This window comes from Phlebotomus argentipes, unplaced genomic scaffold, assembly GCF_947086385.1.
Source record: "Phlebotomus argentipes unplaced genomic scaffold, Phlebotomus argentipes genome assembly scaffold_18, whole genome shotgun sequence".
NCBI classification, from domain to species: Eukaryota; Metazoa; Arthropoda; class Insecta; order Diptera; family Psychodidae; genus Phlebotomus; species Phlebotomus argentipes.
The window spans coordinates 7,940,449-7,954,317 of NW_026776177.1; the positions used below are offsets into that span (position 1 = coordinate 7,940,449).

General features: G+C 41.9%; 4 protein-coding genes across 5 annotated transcripts; 3 read left to right on the forward strand and 1 right to left on the reverse strand.

Moving 5' to 3' along the window:
• The first annotated feature begins 197 nt into the window (after positions 1 to 197).
• Positions 198 to 7,411, forward strand: LOC132260200 (germinal-center associated nuclear protein). The gene is made up of 4 exons (XM_059758174.1): positions 198 to 306; positions 371 to 544; positions 603 to 1,428; positions 7,051 to 7,411. Exons 1-3 carry the CDS (start codon positions 248 to 250, stop codon positions 1,369 to 1,371), a joined length of 1,002 nt encoding a protein of 333 aa, XP_059614157.1. The 5' UTR covers positions 198 to 247; the 3' UTR covers positions 1,372 to 1,428; positions 7,051 to 7,411.
• LOC132260199 (carbonic anhydrase 7) lies at positions 1,422 to 7,021 on the reverse strand. Of its 2 annotated transcripts, XM_059758173.1 has the most exons (5): positions 6,869 to 7,021; positions 5,288 to 5,335; positions 4,969 to 5,133; positions 3,051 to 3,523; positions 1,422 to 2,224 (listed from the first exon to the last, which is right to left on the reverse strand). In XM_059758173.1, exons 1-5 carry the CDS (start codon positions 6,933 to 6,935, stop codon positions 1,826 to 1,828), a joined length of 1,152 nt encoding a protein of 383 aa, XP_059614156.1. In that variant the 5' UTR covers positions 6,936 to 7,021; the 3' UTR covers positions 1,422 to 1,825. The 2 variants fall into 2 exon arrangements, with proteins under 2 accessions (XP_059614156.1, XP_059614155.1); XM_059758172.1 differs by lacking the exon at positions 6,869 to 7,021 and having other exon boundaries at positions 5,288 to 5,682.
• A 749-nt stretch (positions 7,412 to 8,160) lies between the features above and the next one.
• LOC132259108 (opsin, ultraviolet-sensitive) lies at positions 8,161 to 9,802 on the forward strand. Its single transcript, XM_059756653.1, has 5 exons — positions 8,161 to 8,249; positions 8,397 to 8,582; positions 8,782 to 8,912; positions 8,981 to 9,287; positions 9,346 to 9,802. Exons 1-5 carry the CDS (start codon positions 8,161 to 8,163, stop codon positions 9,800 to 9,802), a joined length of 1,170 nt encoding a protein of 389 aa, XP_059612636.1.
• Positions 9,803 to 10,279: 477 nt separating this feature from the next.
• Positions 10,280 to 13,829, forward strand: LOC132260671 (uncharacterized). Its single transcript, XM_059758950.1, has 4 exons — positions 10,280 to 10,579; positions 12,343 to 12,514; positions 12,570 to 13,015; positions 13,081 to 13,829. The coding sequence occupies exons 2-4, from the start codon at positions 12,349 to 12,351 to the stop codon at positions 13,267 to 13,269; spliced, it is 801 nt and encodes a 266-aa protein (XP_059614933.1). The 5' UTR covers positions 10,280 to 10,579; positions 12,343 to 12,348; the 3' UTR covers positions 13,270 to 13,829.
• Positions 13,830 to 13,869: the final 40 nt, after the last annotated feature.

The window sequence follows — 13,869 nt, forward strand, 5'->3', positions numbered from 1 at the left end:
CGCGACCCCGATTGAAAGTGCGATTTCTCCAATATGACTGAAGATATTCAATACAACTTTTCAGATTGGATAAAATCCTGACTGTGGGCTCTTTTGTGTTACTTGATTCCTACAATATCCTTGTTGGAATAATACTCTTGTATGAATTCACAATCGCCGCCGTCGAATTAGAATCGCCTCCATACTCCAGAGAACATTCGGTCATCTTTTCGATCACCAGTCACCAGAGGCGCTGGCAATCAAAACAATGGATTTCTTCGTTGAGGGAATTTGTGAGAAAATGTGCACCGAAAAGGAGATCAACCTGTAAGTACACAACCTAGATATTGCACAATTTGGAGAAAACATCTCACGGTGACTCTTTTTAAAGGAGAATTCGAGAGAAGTTGGTGCACTTCTTCGAGAAAAACCCAAAAACCGGAGGTGTTGATAAGGCGCGAATGGTGAGGGCGTTTGCAAGATCAGCAGCCGGAAAGGAGTGCACAGCTAGGGATTTGAGGACAGTTTCTGCACTAAAGCAGACAGTGTCTTATCTCTTGACAGAGTGAGTTGCCTTCACACCATGATGGGCTAGAGAAATTCACAGAATAGTTGCTTTTCAGGATACTACCGGACAAACGAAAGCCTTTTCATGAAGTCTTTGACTTTATCTTTGACCGCATGAGATCTGTGAGACAGGAAATCGTCATGCAAAATATCAGTCCTATCGACACACTGGCTCTCATTGAACCGATGATATTCTTCATGGTTTACAGTCGATATCGGTTATGCGAGGAACCGCTGATGAACTTCGATCCAAAGATTTGTCGCCAGCACATGATTGAGTGTGTGCAAACAGCTTTGGTGTGTTATGACGAGAGCCACGAGAGACTGGAGAATCGCCCCATAGTTGAATCCGTCTATTTGCTGGCAAATCTGGGCAATCAGGATGCTCTTCGCCGAGGGTTGTCCGTGTTTGAGCGCTTGCATCACTCCAGCGTCTTCCTCACTGCCTTCAAGATGTCCCTCTACAGCTGGAAGGGAAACTACTATCGCACCCTCGCAATGTGGAGCGATTTGCCCACAATCTGCTGTCTGGCTGCTGCTGAGAAAATCCCGGACATCCGTGGGAAGCTTCTGGAAACATTCTCAGTGTCTTATCACAGCCGACAACTGACCGTTCCTCTAGCGTGGCTACAAAAAATACTTCGATACGGCGACAGGTGTCATCTGGAACAAGATCTGCGGCGATGCAGCGTGGAAATTGTCAATAGGACTGATGCGAGGTTTGATAAGGCTGCCTTTGATAAACGTGGGAAAATTCTGTTGCATTCCCATGAGGCTATTGTGGAGGAAAAACTAACGGCAGAGCCGCTTGCATTTCCAATTTAGCACTCGTACTTCATCATAAACATCTCAGAAGCGTGGGCAAGAATCAGGAGCGAAGAGGTAAGAGGACAAATGATATTTATTCAGTCTCACACAATGAAGAAACATTGATTTTTTGCACTTTTCACCTGTGAATTCTCATGAAGCACAATAATTAACATACGAAGAAGACTGCAATAAGGTGATCTATATTGCATGGATTTGATTTCGTGATAGAATAATTCAATTGACAATTATTTTAGAACAATAATTCCCACTTTTTCTCCATATATGACTTCGCTGTACACGATTAGACTTATGTATTTGCAATAAATCAATAAATAGTTCATTCTAAGGTCAAGTCATAGATTGATGCCAAAAATAGACCACGATTTCTCCTTAGATTTATTTAAGTAACAATTCTATATGGAGTAAAAAAGAACTTACGATTTTACGACACTTTTCACACTCTCTAAATTTACACACGCGCCGATGATGAGACGACAAGGTGGAGAAGGAATATGGCAATTGCTAGGCACGAATTGCTATTGTACTGTTTCCATGCTGCGCTCTTTTTGAATATTCGCTTGAAGCCTTTCTTCTTCTCATGTGGCGATTCTACATGTTCCACAAGCGTGTTGCTGGGTTCCGTGAATTCCTCATCGGGAATATCTTGCTCTGGTTCATACTCTGTCGGCTTGGCTATGTGCTCTTCCTCGTCGATGACGTCGTACGGCGGCCACTTCCTGTTCAGATTGTTCTCAATTACCTCTTCGGTATTGAAGAGTACCACGCGATCGCCCAGCGGTTGCGTGGGGCGGAAGTTGTGGGTCATTTTGTGTCCATGCGCGTCCTCAAGAGCGCGAAATTTCTCTATCTGCAAAAACGTTACGCCAAGTTATATTTAGAGCTACAAAAAGGGTTAATTGCTTAAGCATATAACTGAGTTTTATTGAGATGTGAACTAGAAATGACTTCGGAAAGCTGATAATAGGCAAAGTCAATTTCATTGCTCAATCGCAAGACGCGCAAATTAACCGGCATAATCAATGAGAGGGAAATTTCGGGTTTTTCTTGAATTTCATGTGAGAAATTGCTGCTGTAAACAATATTAATCAAAAGGCGTCCTGATTGCCAGAAAAAAGTAGTATAATAAAATGGTGACTTTTTCGAAAGACAACTTTTCAATGTCGCGCGTCGATTGGAGTTTTTTTTTTCATTTGCGTATCAAGTAACAGTTGAAAGAATGAGAAGATCTCACATTTTATCGTCGCATTCTTAGAGATGATAGAGAGCTCGGGAAATTAATGCTGTGTCATAAAAATTATGCTCACAAATCACTCAGTTGACGCCACTAAATCATAATCTTGTTTTTGGTGATTTTTTCTGGTGTTTTCGAGATTTTATCTCGTATTTTATACACTTTTCCTCTTTTCTGAAGTTTTGTCATTGGTTCAAAATTGATCCAATTTATCACATGGTTTAAAATTATATGAGGGAACTTTTTTTTTTATAGAAAATGCATTTTTCTTGCAATTTTTTGAATCAGTTCTGCTGTTTTGAAGAACTCTTTTACTACGCATGAAGTTATAATTGTTAAAATGTAGTATCCTTGTGATACTCAACCAATGAAGTGCGTGAGATTTCCTTGACTATTTCTCCACTCATTGTAATGAATTGAATGCTATATTTGCTGAACTTACTTGATTGTGAGAGAGAGTGATTGGTTCCTTAAAGTCAATCCAAACGACAACTTCGCTGCACGGCGGCGTCGTGAGTGAACCGTTGTACGTGAAATAGTTCGTAACATCGTGCCCTATGAGTTGTCGCACATTTGTCAGCGTGTCGAAAGGCACGCCCGTTTGTGGCTTTTGGATCAGATCCAGGAGTTTTGTGAAGTCATCATAGGCGGGATTGTCGTCGGCAGTAACTTCGAAGAAGAACGCCAGCACGGCCAGGCCGTCCTCGTGTTCCAAAGCTGCTCGGGAATTGCGATATGTCAACTTGTAGAAGACAAGATGAAGCTCCATGGCGAAGCTGTGGCTGTCAATCATGTCCTCACTGCCCATCGTGTCGTTGTCGCCCCAGTGAAAGTGCAGCTGCGAGAAGACGTAATCGCCTGACAAGGGACCGCCCGAAATCGCGATCTGAGGATCAGTGTCCACTTCCAGCATCACTGACAAAAGAATATTTCATTTGCTTATACATTGCGTGATTGTGTTTTGTGTGGCTAAGATTTTCTTTTCCAATATCTGACCAATTATCTGCGCCTCTTGAGAAATGCATCAATGTGACGCTGAAGGCCGATTTCAATTTAACCGCATGGGAGACAATCTGGAGCTTCGAATCAATTATCATGTTTAATGTAGTTTCAAATCGAAATTAAAGCTTGAATTCTCCAATTGTTCCGGCAATTTTCTGTCACGCGTTCATCGATGAAGGCATCAATGTTTTCCTCTGCGCCCGTATGCACAGTTCGAGATAAAAAAAATATGAGACATGACTCTTTTTGACATCAATTGGATGAATTCAAAGCAATTTCATTGGATGCAATTGAGGCGCTCAATAGATCAAATAAAGCCTCATTCTGTCCCACGCAATTTGGCGAAGGAAGTGCGCAAATAGAAAAAAAGGTCATCCAGGAATGATTTTGGTAAACTGTCCAAAGTGCGATCACGTGAAAGATGCTTATTAAAGATGATCGCCAGCGTGATGAGATTTTTTTCCTCCTTCCACGTTTTTTACGATTACAATATAATTTTTTTAACGCAATGCGATCAATCATGTTTGATTGTTGAGTTTTGCTGCCGCAAACTCTCCACGTGGATATGCTGCAAAAAATAATTTATGGGACTTAAATCGCGCGACTCGAGCGAATCACATGATTTTTACAAACACTAATTTGCATTCCGAAACTGCTTTTTTTGCCCACTCAGTCTCGCGATCATCCAGGTCTCTCAACCACCTCTTTATTGACGCAGCAGCTTTTTGCAATGGATTCTCTCTTTTTCACCTTTGCAAGTGTTGTTGCTTTCTGTTGGGAAATTAATGGGTGATTTTTTTGTGTGAAGATTCACCACAAAAAAAGCTAATATGACCAGATTATGAACTTCAAGACACTCTTCAAGTGGAGCTTCAAGAAGTCTCGAAGAACTTTCTTGGGCTGCGGTTTCAAGATTAATTCACGCGCGATGATGAGTTTGTTATCCCACAATTTCATGGTCAGAAAGGTCATAGATGATGGAAAATTCTAATGCTGACAAGTATCTGGTTTTATCAGGAAAAAGTAAATCAACACATTGGAAAGACGCGCAACAAAAACCAGCATTCTCATTAACAGTATGGCATTTTTTGAAGAGACAATTAGTCGATATTCTTTGTCGGTGTGAAAATGATGAAATTATCGCTCCGAAATGAATATTAAATACGGAAATGTAAGTGCGAAAATTGTACTTCCTTCCACGGAAATGCTCCAGGTGTAAATCTCACAATTGGTTAAATTACCCTAAGTAATTCGCCCTTCTCACACCATTTTGCACAGTTCTTCTGCTTGTCGTCTCTTTGGCACTTTCCCTCGCGAGAGTGCTAAAGAAATATTGACAGTGCAATATATATATTTACCCGTGTGACCATTGTTTGTGAGGTTGGTTCGCGCCGGTTGCTGATCGAAGCCAATAAACTCGAGTGGTGGCAAATTGACCGGCAGCACGTCCAAGGAATCAATATTGATGGGGCTCTGGTGTTTCCCGAAGCACGTGTTGTACTGCTCGCCCCAGTGACTGGGTCCTGCAATTAAGAGGGAGGCGCTTTGAGATTCTGATCTGTCAACAAGCATGGAATTTCTATGAAATCTCTCAATCTGATCGCAAATTTAATTGGACTTTATTTGCCGAACGGAACACTTTACACGAAGAGAGTGTGAAACTTATCACATAATTACCTATTTCACCATCATATCCGAAGTCTTGACAGTGGAGTTTTTCAGCAACTGTTGGGAGGAGTCGGAAAAAAGGCTGATTAATATGTTTTACCAACTGACAATAGGCATTATCGCCACACTCTATCGATCCTGCTGGCGCTTGAATTAACACGTGGAACATCGTTGTGCTTATGAGTTGACACATACTAAATATTTAGTTGCCTCCAATTTCCCCAGCAATACTTGTTGACATTCAACCAAAACCTCCTCTTCACGAAATATGGGGGTGAAAGTCAACAAATTATCCGAATAGTTTGTAAATAAATCGGGATTGTAATGCTGCCTTTTAATCAACAATTCATGCTTATCACTGGCTTCCAGGGAAAACATTGCAGCAAATTGAGATGCGGATGATAACATGTATTTTCATTGTCAGACAGTTGTTGCTTAAGGGTTGAAAATTGTCTGTGTTAATTGGTCACACAGCGCATCACGACATTTTCCCACATTTTCCCGACGTGGGAGAATGAAGGGGTCGTGTTGCAAATATCATTTTCAGCTTTACCAGTTTAGTAGTATAACATGCAAAGGGAAAACGACCCAATTATTGATATCTTCACATATTTTTTATTGATCAGAGCAGAGGCATTGGGTCAGGAGACCCGCTCAGGGTTTAACCCACTCTCGGTGTGATGTTTAATGCATGCGAAACGCGCGACAATTTCAGGTTCAAGAGCATAATCACGATGTGGTCTATTTGCACAAGAATCAATCAATCTCTCTAAATAAATTACGAATTAAGCTGTTGTGGGAATTGTGAGTTCATATGCTCAGTACAAATTCAATTATGGTCTTGATCTGGAAAGATAATTCGTCACAAGAGGAAAAACACAGTTCGTTTCCAATTTAATTAATTAATTAAATGGTAATTGCAGTGTGTAAAATGGTGAGTTGTATCGCTGAAGGTGGAGCTAATAGTGTCATCATATTAAGAATTAATTGTTCTCACAGGAAAAATGATAATCAATGAAAAAATTCACAGGAACGTGTGAATGTAGATTTGCAGACGGGTTTGTAGATGTTCTAATTTAACACGATCGAAACTTTGCACAATCACTTAGCATATGATTTACTAGTTATTTTTAGTATTCTCTCACAAAATTACATAATAACGCTAAAGGCTTTCCTCCATTGAATGACAAAAAATGCGTATTTATGGCAAATATGCTTCTAATTTCGGGTTGGGTAAAAAAGAGCCCCGAAAAAAGAACACTTTTCACTATGACTAAGATTGAGATTTTGGGGTCTTTAAACACAAAACTAGACCTCACAAATTTTATCAATGAGGTTTTCTCAGAAAGAGCGTGATTCAGAAATTTCCCACCGATTTCGCACAATCCTTTCTGTTATTTGAGAAGAGCTTTTCACAAATTGATTTCCTTCATTAGCAACCTCATATTTAATTGTTAACTTAAACTTTACTCACACAGCGCATTGCTGTAAATCATTTTAAAAAGGCGTGAATCTCACTTTATTTTGTTGATGGAGCAGAACAAGGAAGTGGGTTATCAAACATCCTGCAAGGTTCTGTAGTTCACTTACCTAAAACAATAATAAGACACCTAATAAAAAGACCGCAACTCCAGTCATTGTCAGAAAAACCCTTCATTATCACTGGTAATCGCGCAAAAAGACCATTAAAATCAACACGAGATGAATTTTAGCATTGACAAGAGCACTAAAGTGAGCACAAAATAGATAATGGGTGTTCCTTCTGTCCACAGAATATCTCTTGGAGGGAATAAAACACCTGCACGACAATGTCAACCGCTTCGGCGAGAACCTGGACTGAAGAGTGCGGCTCATCTGTCCACTGCTTTTATACGCTCAACCGCGCCGCCATGAGAAACGATGGCAGAGATCTCCAGCGACTTCCACATTCAATTCCGCGATAAGTGCATCGAGACGGCCCGGGAAATCTCGCGGCTTTCTCGGGTGCGTGTCTGAGATGCAATGAATTTACTGAAGAATGTCAATCGCCCGCGAAATTAACACATTTGTGCCCATTCTCACACAATTTTCGCCCAGATTAAAGCAACGTTCTTGATGAGCCCACATGAAATTTTCCCCAATTGACACAATAAATGAGAGTGAATTGAAAGTTATCAACAGATTTTATTTATATCTAAAAGAGGAGATAAATAAACCGTAAAAACCTTCATTCTTCGTCAACAGAGCAGATTCAGATAAGTTCATTGCCATGTTTTGTCGTGCACTCAAAATTAGGTAATAAGGAAAAAGATGGACTTAGTAAAAATCTTTATACACTGTTTTCTTCCGTAACAAGTCGCCAGAAAGTGCTTGAGAAGTTTATATTAAATTTAACTGTAGCAGAAACTCTCACTTTTCACTAGGAAAACAGAGAAAACATCTCAGAGAAAAATCGAGAACAGCAATTTCTTCTCAGTTGATGTTTGCCGTAAAGAAGGACGTCTCAGTCATACTTCGTGCTTTATCCTGGCAAGACGTTTCCTTCCAAGTTTCCTCCGTGATGTTGCTGTGTTGTTATCTCCACTAACAAGTGGAAAGTGAATTTCTTGGGCAAATATCAATATTTGGCGGAAGTTTTCCTACCAAACAATTCAGTAATTCTAGTGTGTAATAATCTTAAGGAGGGACTTTTGCCCAAATATCTTGAATAACTACTTGAAAAGTCCCCAATAACCATCCTGCGACCATTGATAATTGAATTAATTTCAATCACCCACTGCCTGTTTACGGTTCAATTGAATAATACTTTGCTTGTTTGTTGATGAGAAAGGGCTTAATTGTCTTATTATAAAAATTTTCAGGTGTTTCGTCTCTGAGATTCGCTCATATAATAAAACATATAAATGGAAACAATAAAATCCTTCTTTGTCATAGCAACTGATGGTGATGTACATGGCGAAAATTCCACAATTCTCAAGCAAAATCTGTGGAGGTAAATAAAATTTGATACTAATTAATTGAAACATAATGAAAAAGGTTATTTATCGAATTGCAAAAGCTCTCGTTCACTTCATTAAATGAATTTCAAATGACGATTTCACAGAAATACATAAACTTCGTAATTGATTCTCTCTGGTAGGAATTTCAGCGCCTCAATGGGATTCCGTGGAGAAATAGAACCCGAATTCCTCAGTACAATTAGTATTTTGTGGCTCAGAGCTCAGCCACCGACTGCGCAGGAGCATTTTGCCATGGGATTGGCGTACACTTGTATGATGATTCTTGGAGTGACTGGAAATTCTCTCGTGATTTACATGTTCTACCGGTGAGTTTTCCTTTAAAGTGGTTGTTTTATATGCACAAAGAAAGTGCTCTTAATGCAATGTCAGTAAAAATGAAATTTTCTTTTGATATCCTGACGGATGGCAAATATTTGCCTAGAAGATTGCATAAAAGTTCTATGGCGATTTTATCGTATTTTTACCTCATTCACATGCATGTGTCTCTTTTTTTCTTCTCTCAAGATGCCGGACACTGAGGACTCCTGCAAACACCCTCGTGATTAATCTGGCTCTCAGTGATTTGGGAATGATGGCCAAGATTCCTGTTGTGATCTACAACAGCTTTCATTACGGACCGGCTCTCGGTTCTCTCGGTAATTGCATAGTCTTTTGATATCCTTGCCAAAAGAGTTTGGAAATTTATAGAAGTGCATACAAACAGCTTGTCAGCTTTATGGCTTCATTGGCGGATTAACTGGGACAGTTTCCATTGCGACACTTACAGCCATCGCCTTTGAGAGATACCGCGTCATTGTGTATCCACTGAGTAGTCAACGTTCTGCCAGTCATCAGCGAATTATCATCGGTTTCGTGTGGTGCTTTGCACTGTTCTTCTCGGGAATTCCACTCCTGGACATCGGAATGGGCCGATATGTGCCTGAAGGCTACATCACCTGCTGCAGCTTTGACTACTTAAGCGCTTCCGTGCGGACGAAGATCTTCCTTGTGGTGTTCTTCATCTGTGCATGGTTAATGGGCAAAGAGTGGGCGACAGCAAGGAAAGTCAATACAAATCTTTCTTTTCAGGTGCGTTCCATTCCTAACCATCGCTTTCTGCTATCTGCAAATCCTTCGCGCTGTGGCATTCACCAATCGTCTGCAGTGCACGAAGAATTGTAGCAAGATTGAGATGAAACTGGCCGCGGTGGTTTTCGGTGTCATCGCGCTCTGGTTCATCGCGTGGACTCCGTACGCAGTTGTTGCTCTTCTGGGCATATCAAAGTTTCGCTATTTGCTTACTCCCTTCAATTCCATGCTGCCCGCATTTTTCTGCAAGGCTGCCGCCTGCCTCAATCCCTACTTTTACGCTCTGACGCATCCGAGATTTCGCCACGAGATCCGCAGGATGTTCAATGAAGCAGGCAGAAAGGGGACACTGAAGTATGTGACATCCTTTTCGCGCTTCGCCACAAGAAGACGCACCATCAGGGAGGCATTCGACTCAGAAGATGCTGGCGAGAGACGAGCAGAAGCTGCTGAATAGATGGAAGTTGGGGAGAATGTACGAAATGTGCCTTGAAGATCTCTCAGGAGGTTTGTTGTGCAATATTCATTAGGGATTTGCGCAAAATATTCACCATGCCAATTGTAGTTTGCGTCAATATGTTAATGTATTTTGCAGCACAGTGAAGAAATAGGAGTTAATTGGTCATTAATTCATTGTGTACTTGATAGGAGTGAAGGAAAATACTTTATCAGTTTTCTCATTCAAAATTCTCTGTGCGCCGAATTTCGGATTTTGCAATATGTGTACAATGTGAAAAGCGCTTTTCTCTCCACCACACAAGGCCGTTGCCATGAGGAGAAAGTCCGTGAGTGAGAGTACATGGGGAAAATGAACGTGAATTTTTCCATTTTCTCCCAAATAGCGATGCGCACGTGTCTCTCGGAGAGCCAGAGAGCGAGAGATGATACGCGGGAGGAAGAGAGACTCGCCGATTCGCAGACAGTCGCTCGCCGGACGCTAACACTGGTGGTGCATTTGCACGCGCCCTCAAGGATTTTCCTCCAGCCATTCCTGGGAGTGTTGAGAGGGTGTCAAATACACCGTGCCAAAGTCCAGACGAGAGTGGCAAAAGTGGCTAGAAGATTGCGACACGCACAAGAGCACTGCTCGGGTGGACATCTTAGTGAATTTTCCAGGCGGTGTGTGCGGAAAATGTGAGTGGAAATAGGTTGAAGGGAAAAACAGCCAAGATGAGGGCATTTTGCTAAGTCTTCAAGACATCAGGCGACACACCAAAGTCACGACGTGAGGGCGGTGAGTGATTTTTTCTCGTTTACTCCGCAACTCTTTTATATGACTACAAATTGCCAACATCAATATTATTGCCACAAAATTGATTACATCGGGGAAAATATGGTGAAAAAACTCTCGCGAGTGTAAGTTTTTTTTTATTCCACCGGGAGAAATTAAGTGAGAAATTATCGAGTGATTTATGTCCGTCTTGAGGAGTTGGTGTGCATTGGAGAAAAAAAAACAGCGCGCAAGGGTGAAATTCAGTGATGAGATATGGATAGAAGTAGTGAAATATAGTGGAAGAATTTCCCAGTGAGCATATTTTTTCACTTCCCCCTCATTTCATCAAACATTTCTCCTGGCATGAGTTGGCCAAATTGCCGGCACTAGATTGTAGATTGTGATTCCTTTTATGAGCCCCAATATCTACTATTTGTCACTGCTCGCAACTCGAAACTGAAGCCATCGAGCAGTGCTTTTATCGAATTTCAAGAAGTCAAGAGAGTCTCGATGTCTTTGCGTGCAATTTTCCCCGCTTTATGGGCGAAAAATTGTCAACTTTCACGAAAGTAGGGAGCAATTTTCGCAGTGTGTCTTCGTGTGTGGCCTCCTGAAGGCACTCCTCGCGCGCGCCCCAGAATCGTCATCGGCGTGGAGCAGAATGATGGTTTGCTCACCTCAAAGAGCGACCAGCAAACGCATAAACACTGTTTTAATTCAACACAAACATTCATATTCTATTTTTAACGCATTTCAATTTACAAAATTATTCAACTATTATGTGTGCTTTTGGCCTTTTCACACACACAATATCTCCTCTCTGCACCGCACCCTCTTCTGGTTTTGTCTGCTAATCCTCGGAGTCCCAATCAATTTGCCCCAATTCCCGACTCGCGAAGCGAGATTCTCGCCACGCGGGGAGAGAATAGAATCCAGAAGCCGCCGAGGAGGCGGAAATGGCAATTCAATTTTCCCATTGCGTGGAAAGAAACAATTTCGATGTTGCCACGAGATTTCTTCATGGTGAAAAGTTCTCAATTCACTGTGGTCTCGAGAGGGAATTCATCACGCCAAATAATGAATACCTACACACTCACTGTGGTTGAAAAATTTTGTGAATGAAATTGCCTTAGGCGATGATTTCCCCGTAATTATCAGTCTTTGCGAAGGGTGGATTTCCCCGAAGAGTGAATTGAAGCATCAGAAAAGAGTGTTTGCATTTCCAGCAGAAAATCTTTTTGAGATTTATTGCAGTGCATTGTCTTCACTAAAGTCTCGAAATAGTGTCTCAAAATAAGCATACAATTTGATTTTGTGCCTTTTTTTATAGATTGTTCAAGTTCAATTTCAATATTCTTACTTTTTTTCAACTTGCTTGAAAATTGATGAACCGATAAAAATCACTCCTTTCTTTTTCTTCTGCAGAAGCCACTTTATTTTGGACCAATTTCCACTGTGTTGCTATAAAACTGCATGTTTCGTGCTCACTCTTTCTTACCCTTTCGACGCTCTTTCACCAGCCGCGTCGCGACGGAATGCACTTATTTGCATCTTTGCGTGTCATTTGCAACTGTTGCAACTTATATTTATACTTGAGAAAGTCGCGAGTGGGCCACAAATGACGACAGAGTTTCACTTTCATTAACTTCATGTTCTCGCCAGAAGTTGAGCTTCTGCTTCGTGCGATTTTTCTGTGGCTCGGAATTTGTAAAATGAGAAGATTGCCTTGCACCTGTGCCGGGCAATCAATGAATGAATATTCATTGGTAAATTTCCTTTTGCAGCGCGAAATGGTCGAATTGACCTTTCGATGGCTTCCGGCGGCTTGTGGTGGCCTCGGGCCGGTCCTTCTGCCCCCTGCCCACATCGCCATCCTCTACTACTTCTGGCAGAACTACGCGCGCTACGTGGACAGGCGCTTCTGCTCCTGCTCGTGCTGGGACACAGTCTTCAAGGGTGAGTGGCGAATCGCCAGAACAGCCAGATTCGCTAATAGGCGCGCACTTTGCAGGCACTTATGAGTCCGGAATCGCGTCCTACAAGCATCTGTACTTTAACGCCACTCCGAACACGTTGAAGATCTGGATCCTGACAGTGATCGCCATCATCGCCCTGTACGAGTGCATAAAATACCTCACGAAGCTGCTTATGAGGCGAAGCGTGCGCCTCTCGATGGTCGTGCTCTTCATCTCGTCCATCTTCTCGCATTACTACGCGTGGTGGGCCTACGTGAACTACTACAACGACGACTTCTACAGCCAGTGGAACCACCAGCTCTTCTTTTCGGTCACCGAGCTCATATCCACCACCGCAGTCCTCCATCTGGCGCACACGGACAATCCCGTGACGACGCGCAAGGCGCTCTGCATCGTCGGCATCGCTCTGCTGCACATCTCGGCCAGTGGCTTCGATCAGTTCATATCAAATGTCATCCGCGGCGAAGGATACCCCCATCAGGTCAGTAGAGCTCCTCGGAGTCGGTCGCATTGCCAATCACACTCTCTTTCTCGCCACTCGTGCAGGTCGTTCGCGATTTGGGCTTCATGATTCCGGATCTGCTGCATCTGCTCATTCCGGTGTTTCTGCTGCGGAAGACGCGCCGCGAGAGCTTCTCCACGAGGCCTCTGTATCGGGATTATCAGTTCCAGAAGGACGTCATGGCGATGCTCTTCATCGTGGCGACGCTCTTTGTCGTCTGCTCCTTCCTATAGTGCAGACTCTCTCAATTGTCATCCACATATCACTGACTTTCTGTTCCATTCTTCGCCCCGGCGCACCTTTGGCCCACGAAAGTGTGTGCATTTCTGTGCATGTAGGAATTTTTACACGTAAATTCCATATCAATGTGAGAAGGAGAGTAATTGTGACGTAGGATTAACAGATAACATAGCCCCAGATATATTGATAGTATTATCAAGTAGACAAGTAACATATTTAGACAATAAATTTGTTGATTGATTCTTCTTCCACCCACCCAAAGATAAAGTATGATGTAGGGAAGCTTCTAGTGCGAGACTTCGTGGCGCCCTTCTTTTTTCTCTGACAACGATCTTTTCATACCTAACTTTCTTATCAATTCCTTTGTACGGCAGATTTACAAGGTTAGTGTTATTGTTGTGAAGAATTATTTGATAAAAATTGTATATGGAAAACAGGGAAGAAAAGCCTTTTTCACCGTTAAATGGAAATTACTAAGTCTTTCCATTTACCAAAATGAAAACACGCACTAAAAAGAACGTTTATGTGAGAAAATTTTTGAGATACTTTTCCATCCAGAGAAGAAAAAGAACCTAAAAATAAAAAGAAGAAAA

What these genes read in the sequence shown, in the direction of transcription:
- LOC132259108 (XM_059756653.1), top strand. Translation starts at nt 8,161, where the DNA reads ATGGAAACAATAAAATCCTTCTTTGTCATAGCAACTGATGGTGATGTA. An exon ending in ACCGGCTCTCGGTTCTCTCG is followed by an intron (nt 8,913 to 8,980) that starts GTAATTGCATAG and finishes GCATACAAACAG; the next exon opens with CTTGTCAGCTTTATGGCTTC. An exon ending in GTGTTCTTCATCTGTGCATG is followed by an intron (nt 9,288 to 9,345) that starts GTTAATGGGCAA and finishes CTTTCTTTTCAG; the next exon opens with GTGCGTTCCATTCCTAACCA.
- LOC132260200 (XM_059758174.1), top strand. Translation starts at nt 248, where the DNA reads ATGGATTTCTTCGTTGAGGGAATTTGTGAGAAAATGTGCACCGAAAAG. An exon ending in ACCGAAAAGGAGATCAACCT is followed by an intron (nt 307 to 370) that starts GTAAGTACACAA and finishes CTCTTTTTAAAG; the next exon opens with GAGAATTCGAGAGAAGTTGG. An exon ending in GTGTCTTATCTCTTGACAGA is followed by an intron (nt 545 to 602) that starts GTGAGTTGCCTT and finishes GTTGCTTTTCAG; the next exon opens with GATACTACCGGACAAACGAA.
- LOC132260199 (XM_059758172.1), bottom strand. Translation starts at nt 5,471, where the DNA reads ATGTGTCAACTCATAAGCACAACGATGTTCCACGTGTTAATTCAAGCG. An exon ending in CGGATATGATGGTGAAATAG is followed by an intron (nt 5,134 to 5,287) that starts GTAATTATGTGA and finishes TCTTAATTGCAG; the next exon opens with GACCCAGTCACTGGGGCGAG. An exon ending in CACAAACAATGGTCACACGG is followed by an intron (nt 3,524 to 4,968) that starts GTAAATATATAT and finishes TTCTTTTGTCAG; the next exon opens with TGATGCTGGAAGTGGACACT.
- LOC132260671 (XM_059758950.1), top strand. Translation starts at nt 12,349, where the DNA reads ATGGTCGAATTGACCTTTCGATGGCTTCCGGCGGCTTGTGGTGGCCTC. An exon ending in CTGGGACACAGTCTTCAAGG is followed by an intron (nt 12,515 to 12,569) that starts GTGAGTGGCGAA and finishes CGCACTTTGCAG; the next exon opens with GCACTTATGAGTCCGGAATC. An exon ending in GCGAAGGATACCCCCATCAG is followed by an intron (nt 13,016 to 13,080) that starts GTCAGTAGAGCT and finishes CCACTCGTGCAG; the next exon opens with GTCGTTCGCGATTTGGGCTT.